Source organism: Moschus berezovskii, chromosome 2, assembly GCF_049115385.1.
Source record: "Moschus berezovskii isolate FMDL1 chromosome 2, NW_MosBer_1.0, whole genome shotgun sequence".
In the NCBI taxonomy this organism is placed as follows: Eukaryota; Metazoa; Chordata; class Mammalia; order Artiodactyla; family Moschidae; genus Moschus; species Moschus berezovskii.
In genome coordinates this window covers 526,725-554,665 of record NC_142461.1, presented here as the reverse complement: position 1 = coordinate 554,665, position 27,941 = coordinate 526,725, and the positions used below count along the sequence as shown (strand labels likewise).

The 27,941-nt window shown below is 45.2% G+C and overlaps 1 protein-coding gene across 3 annotated transcripts in view; it reads left to right on the top strand.

The window, feature by feature from the left end:
• Positions 1-27,941, top strand: part of FBXO42 (F-box protein 42) — an 87,401-nt gene that overhangs the window by 36,865 nt on the left and 22,595 nt on the right. For all 3 annotated transcript variants that reach the window (XM_055397045.2, XM_055397043.2, XM_055397044.2), the window contains 3 exons: positions 5,118-5,384; positions 8,186-8,302; positions 16,682-16,816. In XM_055397045.2, the coding sequence (XP_055253020.1) occupies positions 5,135-5,384; positions 8,186-8,302; positions 16,682-16,816 (502 nt within the window). In that variant the 5' untranslated portion in view covers positions 5,118-5,134. The remainder of the gene's footprint in view (positions 1-5,117; positions 5,385-8,185; positions 8,303-16,681; positions 16,817-27,941) is intronic.

Below are 27,941 nucleotides of genomic sequence, written 5' to 3'. Positions count from 1 at the left end.
CCTAGGGATAGAGAGATTTTTCCTGTCTTAACTCTGTGTGACTTACCTTGGGTCACACAGCACTATAGCTAGAAACAGTAACCACATCTCCCAGTCTCAAGGAGTTCAGTGCAGTTCAGTCGCTCAGTCGTGTTCGACTCTTTGCGACCCCATGAACTTCAGCACACCAGGCCTCCCTGTCCATCACCAACTCCCGAAGTTTGCGCAAACTCATGTCCATTGAGTCAGTGATGCCCTCCAACCATCTCATCCTCTGTCGTCCCCTTCTCCCGCCTTCAATCTTTCCCAGCATCAGGGTCTTTTCCAGTGAGTCAGCTCTTCTCATCAGGTGGCCAAAGTGTTGGAGCTTCAGCATCAGTCCTTCCAATGAGTATTCAGGGTTGATTTCCTTTAGGATTGACTGGTTTGATCTCCTTGCAGTCCAGGGGACTCTCAAGAGTCTTCTCTTGAACACCACAGTTCAAAAGTATCAGTTCTTTGGTACTCAGCCTTCTTTATGGTCCAACTCTCACATCCATACATGACTACTGGAGAAACCTTAGTTTTGACTATCTGAACCTTTGTTGACAAAGTGATGTCTTTGCTTTTTAAAGGTCAAAATTCATGGAATCAGAGGGGTATATTCTCTCTGACCAATAAGCTATCTTAACAGCATCCAGTGACATATAATGAGGCTAGGGTCTGCTGTTTCCTGAATGTGTTGATGTTATTGATGTAATTTCTATTATAAAATAATGAGAAGTGTGTTGTGAGTAGAAATGTCAATAAGCTTTGCCCTTATTTGAATGTCTGGTGCTAAGAAGACAAGATGCCTAGGCAATGCTAGTAAATTAGCTTCAGTTTGTGGTTTCTCCCAAAAACTTGGTCACTTTGGGAAAACTAAGAAGGCCTAACCCAAATGTGAAGGGTGAGGAAGGTTTCTTTTGAAAACTTTCATGAAAACCACATTCATCGAGTTAATACAGTTCCATGTAAAGTGTTTTGTAGGGCTTCTTTTGGAGAAGGCACTGGCACCCCACTCCAGTGTTCTTGCCTGGAGAATCCCAGGGACGGGGGAGCCTGGTGGGCTGCTGTCTGTGGGGTCGCACAGAGTCGGACGCGACTGAAGCGATGCAGCAGCAGCAGGGCTTCTTTCGGCATGAGAAAACGAAGCACTGTCTCAGAACGTCTGTCTCCTCTCGGAGTGCGAGGGCGCCCTCAGCACCTGACGGTGGGCGTGGGAGGCCGCAGACCGCCGCTGCGCCTGTGGTCACAGAGGACTTGCGTCTGAGCCACGCCTGTGCGTTCTCCTCAGCACCTGTGCTGAGGGCCAAGTTAGCAAACATGCCCTCGCGGTGTCAGGTTTGATACTTTCGTGGACAGCAGAATGGTTGAATGATGAGAAATTTCAATTGAATTGAAAATTCAGTTGAGAAAATTCAACTCATTCAGGTTGAATGCTTAAAACTGGGGATTAAACAAAAATGTGAGTCCCTTTATTTAGGCTTGGTAATTGTTCTTTGAGAAGATTTGGAAAGAGAGTCAGAAGTTATTTTATTGAGCCAAACAGATTTATTTTGCTTGGGGAAAAAATAGTTATATAAAGAACCTTTTGCAGCCTTCATTGATTGGATTTGTTCAGAAGCAGACCCTCAGCTCACAGTCTGTCAAGATGCGTAAGGGGGCAGTTGTGTTTCAGATTCTGTGTTTAATTCAAACATGAAAGATGTGGCTAAACTCAAGGGGTCTGAAAGAGATGGGAATACCGGACCACCTGACCTGCCTTTTGAGAAATCTGTATGCAGGTCAGGAAGCAACAGTTAGAACTGGACATGGAACAACAGACTGGTTCCAAATAGGAAAAGGAGTACTTTAAGGCTGTATATTGTCACCCTGCGTATTTAACTTATTTGCAGAGTACATCATGAGAAACGCTGGGCTGGAGGAAGCGCAAGCTGGAATCAAGATTGCCAGGAGAAATATCAATAACCTCAGATATGCGGATGATACCACTCTTATGGCAGAAAGTGAAGAGGAACTAAGGAGCCTTTTAATGAAAGTGAAAGAGAAGAGGGAAAAAGTTGTCTTAAAGCTCAACATTCAGAAAACTAAGATCATGGCATCTGGTCCCATCACTTCATGGCAAATAGATGGGGAAACAGTAGCAGACTTTATTTTTGGGGGGCTTCAAAATCACTGCAGATGGTGACTGCAGCCATGAAATTAAAAGACGCTTACTCCTTGGAAGGAAAGTTATGACCAACCTGCTGCTGCTAAGTCACTTCAGTCGTGTCCGACTCTGTGTGACCCCATAGACGGAAGGCCACCAGACTCCCCCGTCCCTGGGATTCTCCAGGCAAGAACACTGGAGTGGGTTGCCATTTCCTTCTCCAGTGTGTGAAAGTGAAAAGTGAAAGTTAAGTCGCTCAGTCGTGTCCGACCCTTAGCGACCCCACAGTCTGCAGCCTACCAGGCTCCTCCATCCATGGGATTTGCTAGGCAAGAGTACTGGAGTGGCTTGCCATTGCCTTCTCCAACCTAGATCGCATATTAAAAAGCAGAGACATTACTTTGCCAACAAAGGTCCGTCTAGTCAAGGCTATGGTTTTACCCGTGGACATGTATGGATGTGGGAGTTGGAGTATGAAGAAAGCCGAGCGCCAAAGAATTGATGCTTTTGAACTGTGGTGCTGGAGAAGACTCTTACGAGTCCCTTGGACTGCAGGGAGGTCCAACCAGTCCATCCTAAAGGAAATCAGTCCTGAATATTCATTGGAAGGACTGAGGCTGAAACTCCAATACTTTGTCCACCTGATGTGAAGAGCTGACTCATTTGAAAAGACCCTGATGCTGGGAAATATTGAGGGCAGGAGGAGAAGGGGACGACAGAGGATGAGATGGCTGGATGGTATCACCGACTCAATGGACATGAGTTTGAGTAAACTCTGGGAGCTGGTGATGGACAGGGAGGCCTGGCGTGCTGCAGTCCATGGGGTCGCAAAGTTGGACGTGACTGAGCAACTGAACTGAACTGAACTGAACCGTTTGTCGGTCACATTATTTGCAAACATTTTCTTTCTGTTCTCTGGGTTTTCTTTTCGTTTTGTTTGTGATTTTCTTTGCTGTGTGAAAGTTACTGAGTTTAGTTAGATCCCACTTGTTCACTTTTGTTTTTATTTCCATTACTCTGGGAGATGGCTTGAAAAATATATTGCTGTGATTCATGTTAAAAAGTGGTCTGACTGTTTTCCTTCTGGTCTTACATTTATCTTTGATCCATTTTGAGTCTATTTTTCTGTATGGTGTTAAGGAGTTTTCTAATTTCATTTTTTTTTACATAGAGCTGTCCAGTCTTCCCAGCACCACTTTGTCATAGATTAACTGAGCAGAGGTGCATGGGTTTATTCTGAGCTTCCTGTCCTGCTCCATTGACGTGTGTCTCTGGTTTTGTGCCAGTACCATACTGTTTTGATTACTGTAGGTTTGTTGAATAGAGAGTAGTCAGGGAGCCTGACTCTTCCAGCTCCGTTTTTCTTTGTCAAGATTGCTTTGGCTATTCTTTTATGTCTTTATACAAAATTTAAGAATTTTTGTTCTAGTTTTTTGAAAAATGCCATTGGTGACTTGATAGGGATTGCATCGAATGTGTAGATTGCCTTGGGTAGTATAGTCATTTTGATATGTAACTGTACTCTTTAGCCTAGGAGTTAGGGCTGGAAATGGAAAGGCCTTCCTCCAGCAAGTTAAGCATGTGGAAAAGAGTTCGCTCAGAGTAGAGCAGAGGTGGCTATCTAGGATCTTTATTTAGCACAGTTTATACTAAACCCATCACAGTTCTTCTCTGCTTCTGAGGAATGGAAGGGATTGCTGCTGCCCTTCCTCTGCCAGCGCTCCCCTCTCCCGGCCATGAGCACTTAGGCTGCTCCCCTGCTTCTCAGTAGCCCCAGTTGTAATTACCATCAGTTCATCGGCAGCCACTTGGTTAGGATGCGTTGCAGTATCATGAGCTAATGTGGCAGGTGCGTTATGTTAGGAGCAATTTCATGAGTTTTGACTCGTGTTTTTCTTGCTGTGATCACTCTTTCGGGTTTGTAAGATGCCGTCCATAAATTGTTTCTGCCTGGTGCTCAGTCTGAGGGACGCGTGGTCATGCAGTCTGTGCGGTTCTGTCTTCCTTTGCTCAGCATGCAGGCTCGCCCGTGTGAGCGTCTGTGGTTCCTTCCTGTTCAGTGTTCTGTTGTGTGAACACAGCACAGTCTGTCTGTTTGCTTGTTGATGGGTATGTATATTGTTTTCAGTTCTTAGCTCCTTGAATCTGTTTCGATGTTTCCTATTTTAAATATCGCCTTGTATTTAGTATTACAGCTAGTTAAGCTTATTATTATTGGGCTTCCTTGGTGGCTCAGAGGTTAAAGCGTCTGCCTCCAATGCGGAAGACCCGGGTTCGATCCCTGGGTCGTGAAGATCCCCTGGAGAAGGAAATGGTAACCCACTCCAGTATTCTTGCCTGGAGAATCCCATGGACGGAGAAGCCTGGTAGGCTACGGTCCATGGGGTCGCAAAGAGTCGGATACGACTGAGCAACTGAACGGAACGGAAGCTTATTATTAGGACAGTTATTATCCTCTTAAGTGAACTGTCTTGTGTAAAACCTAAAAAAAACAGCCTATCATTTCTTAGTCCCATATCCTCAGAATGTTCTTTTTACTCTTTTAGGATACACTGTTAGTTTTTTCTTCTAAGTTTGAGGTCTTAAATCATATCACTGGTTAAGGGAAGCTAGTTGCTATTCCCTTTACTATTGCCGATCATATCCTTGAGTTAGAGGAGTTGTTGAGAACAAGTCTTTGGGTTTTATGGTTATACCAGAACTTGGCTGACAGTCTAGGTTTTCAGTGAAGAGGGAAAAAAAGCGCTATCAGAAAGCCTCTAGAGATTTATTAGATATTTGGGATGGGCTTGGTATTTGAGCTGTGCCTGACAAATTAAGGTAGCTCGCAACTAGTGTGGGGAAGTGCTGAAGGACAGGTTTCACACTGAGCATCTGAAAGAAATCATGGCCAGCTTGGCTGCATGTGCCTGAGCTAGTTCAGAACGTCAGCACGAGTACGCTGATGGGGGCTTCTCTCCTGCTGCAGCTGTCAAGTGGGATGTCATGGCCAGCTCCTCAGACAGCGAAGATGACAGCTTCATGGCTGTGGACCAAGAGGAAAGCGTGCTGGAAGGGACGATGGAGCATGACGAGGAGCCCCGCGCGGTGCTGGCGGCTGAGGGGACTCGACACGCCAGGTCCATGTCGGAGCTGCCGGAAGAGGTTTTGGAGTACATCCTGTCCTTCCTCTCCCCGTACCAGGAGCACAAAACCGCAGCCCTGGTCTGCAAGCAGTGGTACCGGCTGATTAAAGGTACTGCGGGAAGGGGACGGTTCGTTTACTTACTGAGGATTTCTTTGGGTGGTTTTTAATCTCTCAGTTTCATTCTCTCTTTTCCCGTCCATTTATTCTGGTTCTAAAACTTAGCAACAGTCAGCTCTGTACATGTTTCTTTTCTCTTTATCCTGCCTAGTTTTATGAACAACTTGAATACTGTAGTTTTTAAGCCAATTTGCAGTTTTAAAATGAGGATTCTTTTCCTGCATGTTCTTTAAGTTGATCTGGTAGATTGTATTATTCTTGAGTAGGTAGAGTAGGGGTGAATATGGATTGACAGTCAGAGCTAACCTTCATGTGACTCTTACCATTGTCAGGACGCCTGCAACTGCTTTACAGTCGCCACAGCAAACTGGGGACAGCTTAAAGCAGCTGTTGATGGCAGATGTGGCGTCACGAAAGCGTTTGATGCTTGGTTTTCTCCCCAAACAGCCCAGGTCCTATGTGTGTATTTTACTTTTTAAAATGAATTTCTTCTTTTTTTCCCCCTCCATTTTCTAATCAAGATTTCAGCTTTAACTAAATGTTGAGGTTACTAGTTATACCATATTTTTTCAAATATTTTTTTTGTGAGGACCATTTTTCAAGTCTTTATTGAATCTGTTACAATATTGCTTCTGTTTTTGGTTTTTTGGCCGTGAGGCATGTGGGGTCTTCGCTCCCTGACCAGGAATCAGACCTGCACCCCCTGCGCTGGAGACTGAAGTCCTAACCACCAGACCGTCAGAGCAGTCCCCTGTATTTTTAATTAATAACAGTTTTTTGTTTCATTCCATTTTAGGTGGAAAGGACCTTTTTTTTTTTTTTTTGAATGAAGATGAGCAAGCCAGTTGAATAATCTTTGATCAGAGCAAGGGTTGTATTGACTTTTTCTTTGCTGGTGTGAACAAGGCAGCCAGAGATTATGAGAGAAGAAAAACGTTTAGATCAGAATCAGTCTTAAAATCTTTCCTAGAACCAGAGTGGTTCTCTGAGGAGTAGGGTCTTTATCAGTTGTCCAGAGTGCAGCCTTGATGGCTAATAAGGACCAGCTGTGTTGAAACTGCCCCGGGCCCTGCGCACATCTGCTCAAACAACTGGTAACATCAGTTTGCACAGCCTGCTTCTGTTTGCAGAATTAATGAACTCTGCAAGAGAGACTGGCTTCCTGCACGATGGAGGCGGATGGTTGCACCTCTAAAATAGAGGAGGAATCGTACATCGGGGTGGTGATCCAATCAAAGATATTTATTTATTCTTGGCATTCTTACTGTGATCTTTTTTAGGAGGAAAGACCCTTAGCCGAGTACTGACAGTCTTAGCTCTTCTGGGGGCGTCAGGACAGGACAGGATTTTCCCTCCTCAGTCGTTGCTGCTGCTGCTAAGTCACGTCAGTCGTGTCTGACTCTGTGCGACCCCAGAGACGGCAGCCCACCGGGCTCCCCCGTCCCTGGGATTCTCCAGGCAAGAACACTGGAGTGGGTTGCCATTTCCTTCTCCAATGCATGAAAGTGAAAAGTGAAAGTGAAGTCGCTCAGTCATGTCCGACTCTTTGCGACTCCGTGGACTGCAGCCCACCAGGCTCCTCCGTCCATGGGATTTTCCAGGCGAGAGTATTGGAGGGGGTGCCATCGCCTTCTCCACCCCAGTCGTTACGTATCTCTTTTATTCATTACTGCCTTTTCTCTATCCAGGGTTTGAAACTCTGTATTACTTCACCAGTGTATAGTTGGCAGTATGGTCACACATTAAAAATGGCCGTGTCTTTTTATTACTCCAGTTCTTATCTGTGAGTTCAACCAAGGGAGAATGATCATCACTGGAAAACATGTTCTCTGATCCTGCTTAAGGATCCACAACATGGCATAAATTCAGAATGATATTCTTTCAAAATGTAAATAATTGATTGTACACTTCATTCAAAATGCTTCTCTTTGAAATAAGATAGTAATTTCATGTGTTGGAAAAACAGATTGTTCCAGAAGTATGAAGCTCTCACTTAAAAAAAAATAGACTTTATTTTTTTTTTTAAAGTGGTTTTGGGTTCACAACAAAATTGCGCAGGTCATAGATTTCCCATATACCCTCTGCCCCCACACACGCACCGCCTCTCCCACTTTCAACATCCTCACCAGGGTGGTACGTTTTACAATTGATGATCCTGCATTGATAACACTGATGTATCATTGTCACTCGAAATCTGTGGTTTACTTTAGGGGATACATTCTGTGAGTTTGGACATGTATATAATGACATGTATTCAGCATTATAGTAAAAACTCTGATTTTTTTTTTAAACAACTTTCCTTAGTTATCAATTCATCATTTTGTAATCCACTGTCAGCTAATTGTTATCTCCTTGTTTAATACGGAGAGTCTGTGGTCTAGCCATAGATACTTACTGCACAGCTGTTATATTCCAGAGATCGTGTTACCATATTTTTTCTTGCAAAACTAAATTATCTCCCAGGTCTCTTTGTTTTGGAGTAAATAGCACCAGTTATTTTGATATGTTTCCTCATGATGTGGCGTAAGTGGAGCAGAGTTAAAGTATGAGCTGATTTTGTCACCTTGAGGGAGTCATTTAACCTTGTTAAAATCTAAAGAGTAGATCTTCCAGTTTTGAACTTACGTGATTTTGTTTTCTGTCTTTGAATGAAAAAAAAAAAATCAAAGAAATTTGGAGTTCCTCAGAGAAACTTATATTTTAAAAAAGTGACAAGACAATGGATTCAATTTTAATCATTTGATTTACAAGTGAAGAGTCCAGGCTGAGGCATTCGTTACTTTTGTCCTTAGGTGTAGCCCACCAGTGTTACCATGGCTTCATAAAGGCTGTTCAGGAAGGAAACATCCAGTGGGAGAGTCGGACATACCCTTATCCCGGGACCCCCATCACCCAGCGCTTCTCACACAGTAAGTATTTATCATGAAAGCAGGTCCCATCTTGCCAGCAGTCATGTTTGCAAGAACTATTTTTGAGGCTTGTATTTTGTCTGACTTTTTAATGAAGAGAATATAAAATGAGGATTCATATTAATTTTACAGCCAGAATTAGGGAAGAGCATGAGCCTAAATGTATTGTAGGCACTGTGGTATAATTTTCTGGTCCGCTTTTTCATTGGATTTTTCTAGTATCTGTACTCCAAAGAGGTGTTATGCTTGGGCTTTTAAACACTTGACATCAGGTAAGAGAAGGATGAACGGAAGGTGTTCATGAGGGTGTTTCTGTGATCCTGCTTAGGGAGTAGCCAGAGTTTAGCAAGAACTGTTTATTTTAACATGGTGTGTGTTCGACAAACACGGAATTTAACTGGGGTCACACACAGATTTTAAACATGAAGGATATTGATTATAAAATACAAGTTTAAGTAATAAAATTATAAGTAAAATGTTCTGGCAAATAGACATAGAGTTTTTGACTTATTTTAGAATTCAGTTCAGTTCAGTTCAGTCGCTCAGTCGTGTCCGACTCTTTGCGACCCCATGAATCACAGCACACCAGGCCTCCCTGTCCATCACCAACTCCCGGAGTTCACTCAAACTCATGTCCATCGAGTCGGTGATGCCATCCAGCCATCTCATTCTCTGTCGTCCCCGTCTCCTCCCACCCCCAATCCCTCCTAGCATCAGACTCTTTTCCAGTGAGTCTGCTCGTCGCATGAGGTGGCCAAAGTATTGGAGTTTCAGCTTTAGCATCAGTCCTTCCAATGAACACCCAGGATTGATCTCCTTTAGAATGGACTGGTTGGGTCTCCTTGCTTAGCTCTCCATTTTAGCTGATTTTATAGATGCCACTTTATGTGTTTTTTCCTTTGACTGTGCCCCACACCTTGCGGGGTCTTAGTTCCCTGACCAGCAATGGAACCCGGACCCCAGTGATGAGAGCACTAAATCCTAACCTCTGAACCGCCAGGGACTTCCCAGTATCACTTCACTGCAGAGGTGACTTCTTCACCCAGAGCCACCAGGGGAAGCCCATTGGTGATTCATATCCGCCCATCGGAGTGAGACTGAGCTGCGTTGCTCTGTAGGCCAGGAAAGGTGTACACTTACCAGTGGCTTTACAAAAGTTCATTGAGAAGAGAGGGAAGCCTTCGAGAAGGTTCTCGGAATTACGGCTCTAGTTATATTGCTTGCCTGTTCAGAAGCCTTGAGTGTCTGTCCAGTGATAGAAGCTGAACTTGGTCATGTTTAAAATCCTCTTTAAGCTGACTTACTTCTACAGTTACTGCTTCATCTCCTGACTTTTCCCAAGAGCTCACCGCATCTTAAGTTGTCACTTTGCTGTACTCATCTCTTTCCCCCTGGAGTATTCTCGTCCACTTAGCTGAAGCCTGCTTCTTGAAAGCTCAGTTCAAGTTCTAGCTCTTCGGGGAAAGCTTTTCTCAGCTCTCTGGGCCACGGAAATGTTTTTCCTGATCTGAACTTACGTCTGGGGTACGGTTTGGCCCTTTAGATCGCCTTCCACTGTTAACTGTTCTATTAGTGTCTCTTTTTAAGCCATATTTTGAAATTTGAGGGGAAGGAGAGTTATTGGTTATCTGTGTTACATGAAAATTACTTGCAAAGTTACCGGCTTAAAACGAGATTTATTGTCTCACAGAGTTCCTCAGGGTCAAGACTGTGGGAAGGCTTAGCTGCAAGTTCTGAGTCAGGGTCTCTCGTGAGGTTACAGTCAGTCTGTCAGCCAGGGCTCCCGTCCCCTGAGCGCTCGACCGACGCCTAGGGAATCTGTTTCCAGGCTCACTTAGTAACTGTTGAGACAAGACTCAGCTCCTTACTACGTGGACTTCTCCACAGAGCTGCTCACAACTTGGCAGCGGGCTTCCCACGAAATGAATGATCCGAGAGAGAAACGGAGACGCTAAGGTGGCAGCCATGGTGTTTTCTACAGCCTGATCTCTGAAGTGAATACCGTCCTTTCTGCTCTATCCTGTAGGTCACACAGGGGTTGACCGAGGGTGTAAGTGAGGATCCTTGGTGGTCTCTTGGAGGTTGACTACCCCAGACCATACGCCATATGCTTACATCCAGAGGTGTTCCGTGAAAAACGAGGGCTCATCGTTGTCTTTGAACTGAATCTAAATAGATGAAAGGAATGAGTCGAACTGTTGGCTCTTTCCAGTTCTCTCAGGGAGCTGTTTTCACTCATGCTGTTGTAACCCCCTGGAGCAGTAGAGCTCAAAAGTGTGACTGTTGGACTTTGGGGCAGGGTGGCATCTGTGAGACTCCGGGGGTCTGTGAGGTCAGGACTGGCTTTCGCGCGTTCTTGTCTGTGAGCATGTGGTCACGGTGTGTGTTCCTGTGTCTGAGCCGTGCACAGGCTATAGCAGGTCCCTGGCGCTGCTTTGGCACCTCAGTGCAGCTGTCAGCACAGTGAAAGACAGTGACTACTTCTTCAACTCCTGCTACTTGTTATGATTACAGAAACAGTTTTGAAAGAGTCTCGAATGTTTTCAGGAGTTCGTAGTCGTATTCTTTGCAGTAAAATTTAGACGGATCCTTGCTGAAAATATTTAATGAAATTGCGGGAGGATCCATATTAGGTCCACTATGATTGTTGAAGGAGGGGTAACTTCAGTTGTCTACAGATGCTTGGTATGAGGAGCAGAGACAAGATTTATTTGTTCTTGGCTGTGGTAGGTCTTTGTGGCCGCACCAAGGCTCACTCGGGTGGCGTGCACAGGCTTCTCGTTGGGGGTGGCTTCTCCATTGCACGGAGCAGCTCTAAGCACCATGGCTCAGTAGTTGGGGCTGGAGTGGTCCAGAATGCAGGCTGAGTGGTTGTGGTGCACGGGCTTAGTAGCTCTGAGGCATGTGGAATCTTCCCGAACCAGGGGTCAAACCAGTGTCCCTTGCATTGCCAGGTGGCTTCTTAAATATTAGACTACCATGGAAGCCTGAGGATGGTGTTTTGAAACAAATAGTGTTGGAACCCTTTGTTGTTGTTTAATTGCTCAGTTGTATCCAACTCTTTGCCACCCCATGGAATACAGCACACCAGGCCTCCCTGTCCTTCACCATCTCCCAGAACTTGCTCAAACCCATGTCCATCGAGTCGGTGATGCCATCCAACCATCTCACCCTCTGTCGTCCCCTTCTCCTCCTGCCTTCACTCTGTCCCAGCATCAGAGTCTTTTCTGGTGAGTCAGTTCTTTGCATCAGGTGGGCAAAGTATTCCCCTTCAGCGTCAGTCCTTCCAGTGAACATCCAGGACTAATTTCCCTTGGGTGGACTGGTTGGATCTCCTTGCAGTCCAAGGGACTCTCAAGAGTCTTCTCCAACATCACAGTTCAAAAGCATCAATTCTTCAGCGCTCAGCTTTCTTTATGGTCCAACTCTCACATCCATACATGACCACGGGAAAAACCACAGCCTTGTCTAGACGAGCCTTTGTTGAAAAAGTGATGCTTTTTAATACACTGTCTGGGTTTGTCATGGCTTTTCTTTCACGGAGCAAGCGTCTTTTAGTTTCGTGGCTGCAGTTACCATCTGCAGTGATTTTGGAGCCCAAGAAAATAAAGTCTGTCACTACTTCTACTTTTTCCCCTTCTCTTTGCCATGAAGTGATGGGACTGGATGCCATGATCTTAGTTTTCTGAATGTTGAGTTTCAAGCCAGCTTTTTTACTCTCTACTTTCACCATCATCAAGAAACTCCAGTTTCTCTCTACTTTCTGCCATTTGAGTGGTATCATCTATATATCTAAGGTTGTTGATATTTCTCGTGGCACTTTTGATTCTAGCTTGTGATTCATCCAGCACAGCATTTCCCATGATGTACTCTGCGTGTAAGTTAAATAAGCAGGTTGACAATATGCGGCCTTGTTGAGCTCCTTTCCCAATTGTGAACCAGTCATTTGTTCCATGTCTGATTCTAACTGTTGCTTCTTGACTCGCATAGAGATTTCTCAAGAGACATGTAAGGTGGTCTGTCTCTTAATGTTTATTACCATCTGCCTTTGACCATGATTATCTGTGTAGGAGAGGCTACATGCCAAAGAAGAACTTTAGACTTGGGAAGCAAGTTCCCTGGCTTCTCTAATCCACACTTCCACAAAATGTATATAACGAATTCTGTTTGTGCCACAGGTTACTAGGAAATTTAATTGAGGAAACACTTGTAGAAATACGTTTTAACCTGCAAAAAGATAGGATAGTGATGGTGTCTCCTCCACAAGGTTCTTGTCTACTTGAGAACACTCTGGTCCCATGTCTTAGACATCTTGTGCGCCTTTCACAACACTTGGTTCATAGTTGACATCTGTTAATTCTGTGGAATTGTGTAGCAAAGATGTGAGCAATAGAGCTTCTTTCTTATGTAAGAGTCGAGACAGAAAATGCAGGGGAAGTAAATGAAGCCAGTTCCGCTAGTTATTTGATGAGTGTTTGTATGGCCAGACGTGCAGCTCTTGACTAAGGTAGAATGTCCCTTTCAGACTGACATAGGGGTCTGTTGAGTACCCAGCATTATGTTTTGAAAAACCTTTTGGTGTTCAGGCTGCATATATGGTCGAGTCATTCCATACACATGCTAATCTTGTTCCTGCAATAGCCAGCAGGCCCAGACTGGATAACCAACCTGTCTTATTCCATAGTTATGTAATTACAGGCCTTATCAAGTATGTCCTGGCTTGCAGATGCTAGACACGTGACAACCTAACCATGGGATAAATGCCTCAGGACCTTTCCCTGGACACAAGAGAGGAAACTGGAGAATTTAACCTCTGAAAGTGCAAAAATTGGAGTTCAGTGAACATTTAGTGACTACCAGGCACCATGGAAAATATGAAACAACCGGAAGACCTTGAACTTCAGAGAATTATAGTATAGTAGGATAGTATTCAGAACACTGAAAACTCTTTGCTTACTGTATGTGTAATTGTGAATATTTGATTTGTCTTCAGATAGGAATTATTAGATTCTAACTTAGGCATGTGACTTTTAGTAGTTGTTCATGGAGCAGTCAAGCACATTTCAGAAAATTTGAAGAGATTTAGCAGTTGGAATAATCATATTCTCAATATTATTAATTTTTTTTAGCAGGGTAATCATACCTTAACAATGAACAGTAACTTCTGTATAGCACATTCCAATGGTCTGTATGTTCTGAAAGGAAAATGTTCTGTTTGGGTGGAGAACTTTGGTAAAAGGAAATATCTACTTGAGCACTGGTATTTGCTTAAATTCTTAGTTTTTTCTAAAAGGCCCATTGAATTTGTTGGGTCCCCAACCCCTACTCAGGCCAACATGTAGGCGCCTTAAATAAAAATAGACACACATAGTTCAATAGGATGCTTAAAATATTTGAGTGTGTTATTGATGGCTGTTTTCTCATTCTCATTATATCTGAGTTCTAAACATAGCCACCTAAATTGACTCTCTTCCTCTCCCAGCTTTGTTGATAATGCCTGCTGGACGTTGAAAATAGAGTGTGTGAGACTTGTCGTTTCAGTCCCATTAGCTTTGCATGGAGTTTGGGCTGTGCCTTCCTCTCCCAGAAGCCTTTGTTTGCTCAAAGAAAGCAGGAAAATGCCATTTGCCTTATTTTAGTATAGGATTAAAATACACGTGGTGAAGATCTCACGGGGCCAGCTGCTGGCTAGGTTTTCAATCCAAATAGAGCAGAAGAATGTTTGCTACCTCTTTGAAAAATAAAGGCGCTGTGTTCTTTTACTACATGGAGGAAGCAGCTGCCGAGAGTTGGTCTTTGAGGAATAGTGGGACACAAATGAGCCCCTGACTGTTTTAGTTATGAAATCATGGATTTGTCTTATCAAACATTGTTATAATGGACCTCAGTTAGAGTTTCAGAAAACAAGGGATGTGGCTAATTTCTGTTCTGGGGTTCCAGATTATCCAGAGGAATAAAATGTTCTCTTATGCTGGGCACCAGTCAGGTCAGTTTAAAATTGCCCTGATTTGTTGGAGTAGCTAGTTCAAAAAAGGTGTAATAAGATCAAGATACTTGAAGCTTAACGGCTTTAGTGGAGATGAAAGTGTGGCTTCAGTCATTATCCTTTTTGTTTGTTGAATGTCATCTAACTTGATCCACTGTTATTTGCAGTGCTTAACAACTCTGAAACATGAGCAATGGAATTACATAGAATTTTCCTTTTTGGGGGGTCCCACTGCACAGTGTGTGGGCAGTGAAAGCATGAAGTCCTAACCACTGAACTGCCGAGGAATTCCCAGGATCACACTCCTTAATAGTTTCTTATTGGCTGTTAATGTAAAAACTGATTTAGATGTGGATTGCAAATTATTTTCAAGGCAAAGAAAGTCAGTGGGGAAATTCCCTGGCGGCCCTGTGGTTAGGACTGTATGCTTTTACTGCAGGGGCCTGGGTTCAATCCCTAGTCAAGGAACTGAGATCCCTCAAGCTACGTGGCATCATCAGAAAATAAAAAAGAAAGAAAGAAAGCAGTGGAAAGTGTGAAATCATGTTTCCCTTCATATTCCATCGTAGCATGTCTGAGTTCGGGGAGTAATTAAGTATTTGGCGGATGTGAGCCTATTGACAATTAAGTGGCATTTCATTTCCTCACATCTCTGGTTTCTTTAATTTCGTTGTTAATTTGAAAAGTCTGTGGCTCTGTTACTGTGCAGTGTTAGAGGTCAGATGTTTCGGACTTACTCCTTTCACTGGCTGAGACCGCAGGGTATAGGTGACTGAACACATTGCTTTTATTATCTCTCAACTCATCCAATTTTCAGATGTGGCTTTCCTAGTGTGGAGAGTCCTTAAAGGCTATCAAGTGGGCTGAGTTTAGAAAAAATTAAAAAGGAGGGTTATTCCCAGAGCGTTTGTGTATCACAGGAGGTAATTATAGCAGTAGCATTTCCCTTTTTCTGAACTTGAGTAATGGTGCCAGAGTTCAGAAGGGATCTTAGAAACAGTGGTGAGCTAAACAGCTGGACCTACCGATGGGCTGGATGATCACCAAAGCCATGCCGCCCTAGTGGGCTGAACCTCTGAATTCCTTTTCTCTTTCCACTTCCTTTTACATGACGCTTAGCTGTCTTAGCCTAGCTTCACTTTGAGAGGTCTGGTTTTCCCACTGATATGCATGGGATGAATGAAAAGCTTTGCTCTGCTCTTTCCCCTAAAACCCAAGACGGTGAACACAGAGCTCTGAGGAGCATGGCCATCTGTCCCGCAGGATAGAGGCCGCATGCGCTCTCTGGGGAGAAGCGCGGTGGCAGAGCTGAGCTTCCATGGGTCTTGTCCAGGCCCTGGCTCTGGTCTCCCTGGTGTTAGGCGAACAGCCCCTCTCACAGCCTTCAGAATAGTGTCCGCTGGTGAGGTGTATCTAATCACCTGGTTAAAAAGGCTTTTCTTAGAGAGCTTTTGGTAGTGCTGGGTCTCTGTTGCTGTGCGTGGGCCTCTCTTGTGGAGCGGGGCCCCAGGCGTGTGGGCCTAGCAGCTGGGGCTCTCAGGCCCTGGGTCCCGCAGGCTCCTGTAGCTGTGGTGCCGGGGCTGTAGCTGCCTGAGGCATGTGGGATCTTCCCGGACCAGGGCTTGGACCCGTGTCCCCTGCACTGGCAGGCGGATTCCTACCTGCTGTTCCACCAGGCAAGGCTGATCTTGCTGCTTTTTACATGTTACTCACCGCGTTGGTTTTCTGTTCGGCACTGACCAGTCAGCCTTCGTGGCTTTTGGATACACCAAGGAGCTTAATGACGTTCACGTTTTTTCTCTTGGTGGTTTGGGGACCATACTGCCTCTGAGATCCCTGCGCTACGTTGGTTCCGTATGTGTGGTTACTTTGTGGCATTGACTAAAATTGTTTTCTGTCATTCTCTTTCATATGAAGTCATGTTTATTGTTTTGTTTCTTCACATTTCATTTGAAAGCGAAAGCAGTAAGAGGAGTGGTGGAGAGAAGGGAGGACTGACTCCTCTGCTGGCAGTGGCGCTCTTCCGCCAGCCCGTGAGGATGAGGGTGCAGATGCAGATTCGTTACGGGGCTGTGCCGACGTTTCACGCATGGAGCACCCCGAATCTAAGTTCTCGTGTGCGCCTGCTAGAATTATGCTGTCTTATGTAATATCATTGGCAGCCTGCTTAGTGTGCTCAGAAATAACATTTCCGTAGCTTCTCTCTGGTCCTTAAAGGTTGATGTAGTATTGATGAACCTGAAGACGCGAGGCTGGTTATGGAAAGGTTGGTACCTGGTGACAGTTACAATATGCGTGAAATAGTTGATCTTTGAAAGATACAGACTATAGTTAAGGTGTTAGAGTACCTTCAGAATTAGACACCAGTTGTTCATTAATTGTTTTCTTTCTAGGTGCGTGCTATTATGATGCCAATCAGTCTATGTATGTGTTTGGAGGCTGTACCCAGAGCAGTTGCAATGCTGCCTTCAATGACCTCTGGAGACTTGACCTAAATAGCAAAGAGTGGATCCGACCTTTGGCTTCAGGTAAGAGAGAAAATGCTGCTCTTTGCCCCTTACCAGGTAACTCGCTTTGCATGGAAACTCATGATCCTTTTGCTGTTGGTCTCAGGAACAAATCACTGGGGCCCCAGGTCCTTTGTCAAACCCACTTGTAAATGCTAAAGAGTGATACTCTTGGTAAGGTCTTTGTATCTGTCCTAAATTATACTTTATCACTAGTATTGGTACCCTGCCAGGATTGCTGTGCTACTGTGTGAATTCATTTGTGTGGTTTTCTCAAGTGCTTGTACAGGTGTGATATGCTGTTTGGTGTGAAGTGAAGTAACAGCAGCAGCACAGTCATGAGAACTGCAGTTGAGTGACAGGAGCTGTTGTCCCAGGGCTAAGATCTCTGAAGGTCTTTTGTTGCTGCCAGCTCAGGTATTTGGGGAGTGTATGAAACATGCCTCTGCTGGTTCCTCCTAACTACTCAGGAGTGTGGGAAGATTCCACAATCGGTGTGGTCCAGCATCGTCCCTCTGCGCCAAAATCCGGGCAGGAAGCCACTGGGTCATTTTCTGTTTTGACCTAACCTTTCTTGGGGAAGAAAAACGCACACACACACGATTGTTCTGCACGCACAGAGCCGGATGACTTGGAGAGGCACAGTTACAAGCTTGGAGGGCCCGGGTGACGGACGAAGAGAGTCCACTGAGTGTGAAGCATCCTGCTTGGCTTGTTGGCAAGCTTTTCCCAAACATTCTTCTTTCCGCCTTGCAGGGTTGCATTTCATCGTACTTATTTAGGTCTTGTTTGCTCTGATTACTAAACGGAAAGCAACATGGTATATTAGAAAGGGCACTGGACTAAGAGTGAGGAGACGTGAGTTGCATTTCCTGGGAAAAATCACCAATCCTGCACGTGACGATGACCAAGCCACTGTGTCTCTCTGGGAGGCGTGTGCAGGCGGATCAGAAGGTCCTGTTTTTAAACGAGTTGGGAAAGCTGCGTTGTGTCTCCCTGTGTTTCCGTAATGACTGCTCTGAGTGTCTAGGCCAGGCACTTAAAATCTTTTTGTGAGAAGAAGCTGCATTCTGCTTTCCCAAAGCTGTCAGCCCCTGTAGCTTCCCTCTGCAGCAGACGATGTAGGAGGGAAGCACACAGTGACAGTAGGTGCGCAGAGCTGGAGCCGGGCTTCGAACACACGAAATTCTTTAAAATTATTGGAAAGATGAAAAAGTGTTAATCTTTAAAATTTTTTGAACATTAGGACTATTTTAGAGCCTACAGAACTTTGTACTTTGGAGCATTTCTTTTTCTAGCACTTTGTAACCCCTGTTGCACTTAACACAGCATTGATTCATACATAGAATCATGGATTATAAAATGCAGAGGGTCTTTTTAGCTTAAGCATCTTATTGCCATTGTACTTATTGTCCAGGCCCCATTTCAGATGTCCCAGTAACAAAATACCAATACTGCCTTTCTCTGTTTTGTAACTAAGCGTTACGCCTCTGGGGCTTCCCTGATGGCTCAGATGGTAAAGAATCTGCCTGCAGTGCAGGAGACCTGGGTTCACTCCCTGGGTCGGGAAGATTCCCTGGAGAAGGGACTGGCTACCCAATCTAGTCTTCTTGCCTGGAGAACCCCATGGACAGAGGAGCCTGGCGGGCTACCGTCCACGGGGTCCCAGAGGTCAGATACGACTGAGCGCACTCACACAGAAGCGTGAGACTCTCAGGTCGGCAGAAACCCTGTGGGAAGCTTGCCTGAGGAAATGCTCCTCTGTGCTGTTACGAGTCCCAGCCAAACGCCAGGGACTTGCTGAGTGAAGCGCAGTCCTCGGTCTGTCTTGACGTGCCTGACTCGCCCACGTGAGCGCCTGGAGGCAGGCGAGTTGGATGGCGCCCGAGGGGAGGGTGCTGCCTACTGCCCTTTGGCACCAGATGCAAAGTCTTCCAGCATTTGAGTGTCTGCAGATGCAGATCGTCTTGAGTGATAGTTTTCACCATGTTCAGTCGTCAAGTGTAGCTCTTTGGAAAAGGGCATCAAACAAACAGTGGCTCAGTTTGGTTGGGAGCAGAGTCTTGACACAGAACACTCCTGTATCAGGTATCTGTTTACCTGTGTGGCTGGTTATATTGCACACGAGACTGGAGCATCTCAGTTTGCTTGGTGTCTTAGCACAGGCTGCCATAGCAAAATACAATAGTCTGGGGGGCTCCAACCCCAGAAACTTGTTTCCCACGGTTCTGGAGGCTAGGAGTCCGAGGTCCGGGTGCTGGTGAAGCTGTTTTCCTGGCTCGGAGAACCAGGCAGCTTGCTGTGTGTCCATGTAGCAGAGAGTGAGTCCTGGTATCTCTTCCTCTTTTTAGAAACCAAATCATCTCCCAAAGCCCTCACCTTCATACGCCGTCACACTGAGATTCAGACTCAGCACGTGGGTTTGGGGAGGACACAGCTCAGTCCATGGCAGTTGGAAATAATGTGTTTTGTCAACAAAATCTTGTCCTGCCTTTCTTTTGAAATGATAGGAGGAGGGGCATCTGGAGGGAGGGTGGTGGTGACGAATGTTGGCATGACGGCTCTTAGAGTTGAGGGAGACCTGTGGTACTTCTCCAACACTTCCGCTGAGGCACCGCCTCCTCCCTTTTACATGAGGGTAGCTGAGTCCTGCCTTCGTGCAGCTTATACAGTGATGGGGGAGAAACGGTAAGCGAGGAATGGGTGTAAAATAAGAAAGGGGGACAGCCTTTTCTGCTGAGACGGGGGGTGCAGAGCGGAAGGTGGCGGAAGTGGCATGTGCGAAGAACAGGGCGTGTTGGAGGAGCTGGAGGCAGCCAAGGGGCGGCGTGGCATCGACGGGGCTGAGGTGTAGTTGGGAGCCAAGGGTATTGTGATCCTACATACATTTTAAAGAACAATGCTGCTGCTACTTAAGAAACGAATCAAAGGAAGGCCAGAAGATGAAGCAGAGAGAACAGACAGGAGGCTGTCAGAATAGCACTGGTGAGAGCATGTGATGGCGTGGACTAGAGTTCCGCAGTGGAGACAAAGAGAAAGTGAATGAATCTGAGCTGAATTTTTATGTTAAAATTGATGGGACTTCTTGATGGATTAGATATGGGAGGGTGAGAAGGGCAATCAAGGCTGACATGTACACTTACGTCGATAGTGGGGCCATTTGCTGAAACAGAAGAAATATTTGGAAGAGGTTTTTTTTTTTTAATCTCTTTAAACATTTAAGTGGTGGTATCAGGTAATTCGTTGTTATGGGGAGCCTGGCATTTGAAGTAGAGGGCTTGACTTCCCTTAAATGATGGCACAGTCCTTTTGCTCAGTTAATTCTGCTGTCATTCTTCATTTTGTTCATGCTGCAAATATTTATGGATTGCTTACTCTGTGCCCAGTATTCCTTTAGATGCTGGGGATTCATGAGTGAATAAAACTGACAAAAATCCTACTCCTAACGGAGATTAAATTCAAATAAGGGAAAAGTAAAAGTGAAAGTCACTCAGTTCAGTTCAGTTTAGTCGCTCAGTTGTGTCCGTCGTGTTTAACTCTTTGCAACCCCCTGAACTGTGCATGGGATTCTCTAGGCCAGGATACTGGAGTGGGTAGCCTTTCCCTTCTCCAGGGGATCTTCCCAACCCAGGGATCAAACCCAGGTCCCCCGCATTGCAGGCGGATTCTTTCCCAGCTGAGCCACAAATAAGGGAAGACATATTTAAATGACAAGTAATATAATAGTAGTATATAATAGAAGACGATTAATGCTCTCGAAACAAAACGACAGCATAGAGAAGGGGTGAGGGACAGGGGAGACTCCAACCAGGGATCAGGGTGGAGCTCACGGAGAAGGTGACAGCAGGGCAAAGACTTGATGGGCACAGGGCGTGAACCACGAGGGCATCTAAGGAAAGAACATTCCAAACAGGGAGACCAGTGCGAGGGTTCAGAGGCGGAGGTGTGCCTGGGACAGTCAAGGGATGATGAGGAGCCCTCCGTGGCTGGAATGCAGTACACGAAGGAGGGCATACTCAGGTTAATGCAGGAGAAGCTTCATACACGCAAGGCTTTCTGGCTGTTACAAGGACTTTGTGGGTCGTGTCATATTCTTTGAGTGAAATGGCTAGTCGTTTAGGTTGCTGAGAAGACTGTAAGTGGGCAGGTATAGAAATGAGATCAGTTAAGAAATGGTAGCGATAATCTCGGCAAGAAATGATGGTGATTTGGATGAGGCTATTAACAGAAAGATAAAAATTGGCTGCATTAGATCGAGTCCACACTTTGGATGTGGATGCGACAGAGGAGTCAGGACGAGAAAATCGGGGGCGTGCGGCATCTTGCGAGCTGCCCTGTGTGCACGTTTCCTTTCCAGGGAGGAGGAAATCGTCAGCTGTGTGCAATGTAGCTAAGCAGTCAAGTCATATAATGACTGAGAGTTGGCTTTGAATGCAGCCAAGAGTCTTTTCAGTGAGAGGCAGGGATGAACGCCTGCTTGGAATGGTTTTAAGAGAATGGGAAGAGAGGAGCTGAAGGTGATGTGAACAGTCCACCAGTTTTTTAAGAGTGTTTGTATGAAAGAGAGCAGGAGAGTGGGCTGCCTAGTAGAAATTAATGTAGAATTAAGAGGGTTTTGTTTTAAGAGGGGAGTTACAGCATGTTTATATGCTGATGGGAATCTCGGGAGAGGAACTGACTTGGATAGAGAGGAAGAAATAATTGCTAGGACAGTGTCTTTGAATAGTGACAAAACAGAATTTACTCTGCAGGTGAGAGGGCTGACTGTGGACAGGAGCATTGACCCTTTATCCATGGAGCAAGGAGTCTATGATAACAGATGCTGGTGGGAGGCTAGATGTGGGGACGGGTGGAAGTTCTCTCCTGACCGCTTTATCATACTCAGATAAAATAATTAAGGGTGGAAGAGAACAGAGCTGTTGGAAATCCTGGCCAGCGATTCTCAGTGTACAGTTATATTCATTGTAGTCTTTGCCAGGTGGTTCTAGCAAGTTGAATGTTTCACCTTTTGGTATTGTGTTAAGGTAACACCTTCATTCTTAATCAGTTTGTTTGACTCAGCCTGTGTTCAGTTCACAAAGCAAATGAGCAGTTCTATAGGTACTTCAAAAGACTAATGTTTAAACCACTCTTTCTAAAATACCCTTTATTCATACTGAGGCTAATTTTGGCATCTGTTTAATATATGATATCATAGAAAGTGAAAGTGTTAATCTCTCAGTTGTGTCGACTCTGTGACCGCATGGACTGTAAACTTGCCAGGCTCCTCCATCCATTGGATTCTCCAGGCAAGAATACTGGAGTGGGCTGCCATGCCCTCCTCTAGGGGATCTTCCCCACCCAGGGATCGAACCTGGGTCTCCCACATTGCAAGAAGACTCTTTACCATCTCAGCCATGAGGGAAGCCCTATGATATCATAAAGCACATCCTGTCAACTCTAGGCCTGGGCACAGTTGATTTTCCTATCACGTTCTGCCCATAGAATCTTCTTTCCCAAGAATTCCCCACCCTATCCCTCCAATTTCTTCCCTTTCAGCCACACATGAAATCCCAAATGATGGCCTGTGGTTCAGACCCTTTGTTTTAGAAAAAGGCATCATAGTCTACACCTCCATCTAGTGTACACAAACTCGATGCCTGTTCTAATCTTCTTGCTGCTCCAGAGCTGCGAGCCTTTGACATTAATCACATCTGCATTCTCTGGGCCTCAATTTCCTTCCCTTTGTAAAGAGGAAAAGATAAGACCACTGTTTGTAAAACCACACAGCAGATCACCTGGGGAATTCCTAAAATTCTAGATTCCTCAGCCTCATAACAGAGTCAGTCACCTAATCTCAAGGGATTGGGGATAGAGTGGTAGATCTGCATTTTGAAAGAGAAAACGTCCCAGTTGATTCCAAACCTCGCTACATTTGGAAACCCTGGATCGCTGTGAAACCCCTTGGTTTCTTCCTGGGCAGACTGTGATCTCCCTTTGTGCTCACAGTCTGTTAGTGAGTGTGTGCCACACGGGACTCCCGAGCTGTTCTTAAGGATGGCCACTCCGTGCTGTCTGAGCTACTGCTCTCTAGGAACAGCTGCCTGTGAGCCTCGTCAGGTGGAGGAGGGACGGCTCCCACTCCAGTTTTCCTCCCTGGAGAATCTCATGGGCAGAGGAGCCTGGCAGGCTGCATGTGGTTCACAGGATCGCGAAGAGCTGGACCTGACTGAAGCGGCTTAGCGTGCACACACGCACCCTAGTCAAGAGTAGCCGACCCTGCAAGGAAATGACTGTAGAGGAGGGTTTGGAGGTGGAGTGTTTGTCGCCCCAGCCTCTTGCTACGCACTAACTTTCAAACCAACCCCACTCGGTTGGCTCTTCTGTTATCCCCATCTTGCGGGTGCGGAAACTGAAGCTCAGAGAGCCAGCGAATAATTTACCTGCGATCACACAGTCAGTAAGTGCTGGAGCAGTGCTTGAAACACAAGGTTTTTGTCATTAAAGTGTGCGCTTCTCAGACCGTAATGTGCTGTGAGCAGTTTTGGTTGTTTCTGTAGTTTCCTAGTCTCACAGGATCAAGTTTACTTTTGTTTTTATCTATCGTAGTCGAGGGATGTTTGGTTTAGGGAATTGTGTCGGTTCCTGCCGTAAGTCAGTGTGAGCCGTAGGTGTACACAGACCCCTCCCTCTCGAACGCCCCTCCCGCCTCCCACCCCATTCAGTTTCACTGTTTAAATGGACTTTGAAGTTTCAGATTAGAACAGAATTCTCACACCCAGTTTTTCCTCTTAACATCTAGTACATTTATGGCAACTAATGAACCAATCCTGATATATTATTAACTAAAATCTGTACTTTATTCAGATTTCCTTAATTTTTTCAATGTCCCTTTTCTGTTCTGGGAAACTTTACATCCAGGACACATTACGTGTATTCTTCATGTCTCCTTAGGTTCCTCTTAGCTATGACAAGTTCCCCAGAAACTCCCTTGTTTGATGATCTTGACCGTGTTGGAGATACTGTCAGATGTTTTGAGGACTATCATTCAGTTATGGTTTACTGATGTTTTTCTTACAGTTAGACTAGAGTTATGGATTGGGGAGAGGAAGACTGCAGTGCACAGTGCCCTTTCCATCATATCCCAACACGGGTACACACTGTCAACGTGACTTTTCACTGTTGGTGTTAACCTTATCACTTGGCTTGAGGTGGTGTTTATTAGATATTACTAACATAATAATAATAACTTTCTGGCCGTTATGTCTATCATCAGAGTCAGGAAAGGATGGTGAACAGAGGGTGTGTCAGTGCAGAAACCTTTTCATAGCATAGAAAATTTTAAAATATCAACATGATTTGCCTTTTTAAATTTTTTGGTGGCAGGCTGGAATTTGCTGAAGACAGAATCTCTGTTTTATATTATGACCTTATATTATGATCTTAAAAAATCAAGATCCTTACAACTATCCAGAGTCAGAAGCTCTGCGGGAAATAATTTTGTTTCCTTAGGACCATTCCCCAAGAGAAAAAAAAATCACATTTTACAAAATCACTGAGTAATCTTGCAGAACAGCCAATTTACTTTTGGAGTCAGGGGCAGGAAAAAGAAAAAGTAATGGTCATATCAGATGTCTTTAGGAAGGCCAGAATATCCTTAGAAGCTGGGAAGTGCTGGAACTGTCCAGAAATAACTGCCCAGACTGTCACTGTTTCTATTCTGTGTGATGCCTTACAAATGATACACATAGGGCTCTTGCATCCATTGAGGAAGCTTTCTGTTCTGTCTAGTTTTTTACTGCCCTTCCCTGAGCCTGTGGTAATATCACCAAGAATGGAAGGTGTCTGGGGTACCTAGCCCCAGGTGTAACCAAAACAGCTGACAGAGAGTCTGTTCTGGTGAAGATCACCCAATGCTTCCCTTGCCTTAGGTTCCAGATGTCAGTGCTGACATTGAAATAGCTAGGTGTAGAAGTTTTTTTAGAAAAAAATACATAAGTGTACTCACAGGCATTCAGTTCAGTTCAGTTCAGTCGCTTAGTCGTGTCCGACTCTCCGTGACCCCATGAATCACAGCACACTACTCACAGGCATTGGGTTCTGCTTTTTTAGCGTCATTTTGCATGTGAACGCTTGATACATTTTGTTTAAATCAACATGATGTGCAGGTGTGTTCTGAGAATGCCCGTCTGTGGAGATGGGGGAGAAGTGGACGCTTCAGTTCAGTTCAGTTCAGTCGCTCAGTCGTGTCCGACTCCCTGCGACCCCATGAATCACAGCACGCCAGGCCTCCCTGTCCATCACCAACTCCCGGAGTTCACTCAAACTCATGTCCACAGAGTCGGTGATGCCATCCAGCCATCTCATTCTCGGTCATCCCCTTCTCCTCCCGCCCCCAACCCTTCCCAGCATCAGAGTCTTTTCCAGTGAGTCAACTCGTCGCATGAGGTGGCCAGAGTATTGCAGTTTCAGCTTTAGCATCAGTCCTTCCAATGAACACCCAGGATCGATCTCCCACGCTTACCAACTGGTAAATACTGTAGTAACAGGACGCTGTGTCCTGCCTTTCAAATGCGCTTCAAGCCTCTGTCCTCTGTCTTAAACACAAATCATTGCTCTCACTGCTTAAGTACTTCCTTTGTGAAGAAATCCCAGTTGGTGCTTCCCTGCGAGTCTTTCCTTGGTTACCAAAATACATTACATTCTGTCCTTAGTCTGAGTCTTCCACTTTGGAAATTCTGCATCCTTCAACTTTATTCATTTGGTCCAATCCATGAGCCTTTTCTGTTCTTTCTTAAAACCGTCTGATTTCTTCTATCTAATATGTTAGACAGAAGTTCAGAGTGTCATTGAGAATGCGCAGGGGCTTCCTTAGACTCCTGCGCCCTCGTGGGTCATGTGTGCTGTCTTGACAAGCAGTGTCTGGTTGCTCTTGGATTCCTTGTGCAGCGAGACTTTCAGACCCTCCAGTGTTTCTGTTACTGTCGGGCGTCCACATACCCCCTGCCCCGCCCCCTCCACCTCCCACAACAGCATTTCATGTCTTATGACCACAGTAAACTTCACTTTGTGTGATTTATTAACATTATGTCCTGAATGAAATTTTAGAGAGCCAGTCCTGTATGAGGGAACACAAAAGGTGTTGTCCTTGAGTCCTTCTCACTCCTTCTCCATGAATGACACTGTTGGTTTCCAGGGCATCCAGCAGTGCTGTGTACCAGCTCGTGCCCCATGCACACTGGTTTGTCTGTTTATTCTCTGTGAAATCTAGGATCAGGCCAGTTTCTCAAGTTTTCCAAGTCTTACTACCTTGAGATTTTGTAAAGAATCTACAGGATGCTCTTCCTAGGTGGGTGAAAGCGGTGTTTGGTCATTTATTAACTTAAAAACTTCTGGAAAACTATCCTTTGAAAGCTCAGAAGCTACCTCTCATCTTTTCTTTGGGAGATGAACTCTTGAGCTTTAATTGATTCTGCTTATCAAAGAAGTAGTGAGACAGGCCGGGATCTAGTTCGCTTTGCTGTGGTGCTTGCACCGGGACAAACCTCTCCTCCAGCAATGAAGTACAAAGAAACTGTATGGGACTAACTAAAAATAACTACATGCTCAGCTGGAGCAAACTCTGGACAAAAGCTGCAGAAAAACCAAAAAATAAAAAAACCAACCCACTGCCGTTTCTGAAGAGCCAGGAGCAAAATAGGGTATGGGAGCAACAGCAGGGTACTGAGTATGCCCCCTGCACTCAGCACCACCAGAGGGGCAGGCAGAACACCTGAGCCACCCCTCTGGTCAGACCCCGGAAACCCCTACCTTCACCCCATATAAGAAGCTTGCTCCCCCAGCCCGCCCTCAGCCAGTGAGCAAGAGGGGAAGCTGCTGTCTCTTCTCAGCCCACCCGCTTCATCAGGGCCCAGCAAAGTCTGTCCTGAATTTCTTGCCTGGCCTCCAGTCGGTTTCTGTCGGTTGATGACGGCCAAGAACCTGGTTGGCGATGGTAGTACCCTGATAATTCTCTTTTCCATAGTTCTCTTGAGAGTGATTATGGGCTCTAGATTTTGAATGTGGTTTGTTGACTTTTACACTGTGTTCCTTTTTTGGATCTTCTTCCAATTTTAGTAAGCTTTCTGAAACCCCCTTGCCCAGTCCTAAAATGTCTCTTGCTATTTTATATATATATATATATATATATGTAATATATAATCACTCTGTGTATATTACGGTGTGATTCGATATTAAGTGAGGAATGGGCTGTCAGACACGTAATGAATGCTAGCTCTGACAATGGATGGCTGGTGTTTCTGTTTACTGGTAAAAGCAGTGGGTGATGCCAAGGGGCAGTAGTGTGACATTAGCTTTGACATCAGCCATTTTTTCTTTCTTAATACACTGAGACAGTTTACATGTAGGAAAACGAACAAATCTTCAGTGCCCCACTCACGTATACAGCCGTGTGATGATCGCCCAGAGCAAGACGCAAAATATCTCTATCACTTCATGAAATTCCACTGTGGCCCTTTCCTGTCAGTACCGCTCCTCACAGAGGGAACCACCGTTGTGACTGCTAAGAGATTTTTTTTTAAGATTCATGCATAGGCTGCATCTATCCGTGGCTTGTTCCTTTTCATTGCTCTGAGTGTTCCATAACATGAATACAGCACCTTTCTTTGAACCCATTCTTCTGTTGATGGCTACTTGGGTTATTTCCACTTTGAATGGAGCTGGAGTCAACATTCTTATATAAGTTTGTGAACATATGCACTCATTTCTTACTTAAGGTCTCCTTGTCAGCGTTCAGGAATATTCTAGACGCGGTCAGTGCCCAGAGAGTTCTCTGCTCACTTATTCCTGCTCTAAGTAGGAGAGTGTGATGATATGACTGAGTATTTTAGAGGTTTGAGGAGGGAAGACCACTCAGCTAGTGGTAAAGGTTGTATGTATTATCAGGGCCTCATGATGCAAGAGTTGGACCATAAAGAAAGCTGAGCGCCGAAGAATTGGTGCTTTTGAACTGTGGTGCTGGAGAAGACTCTTGAGAGTCCCTTGTACTGCAAGGAGATTCACCAGTCCATCCTAAAGGAGATCAGTCCTGGGTGTTCATTGGCAGGACTGATGCTAAAGCTGAAACTCCAATACTTTGGCCACCTCATGCGACGAGTTGACTCACTGG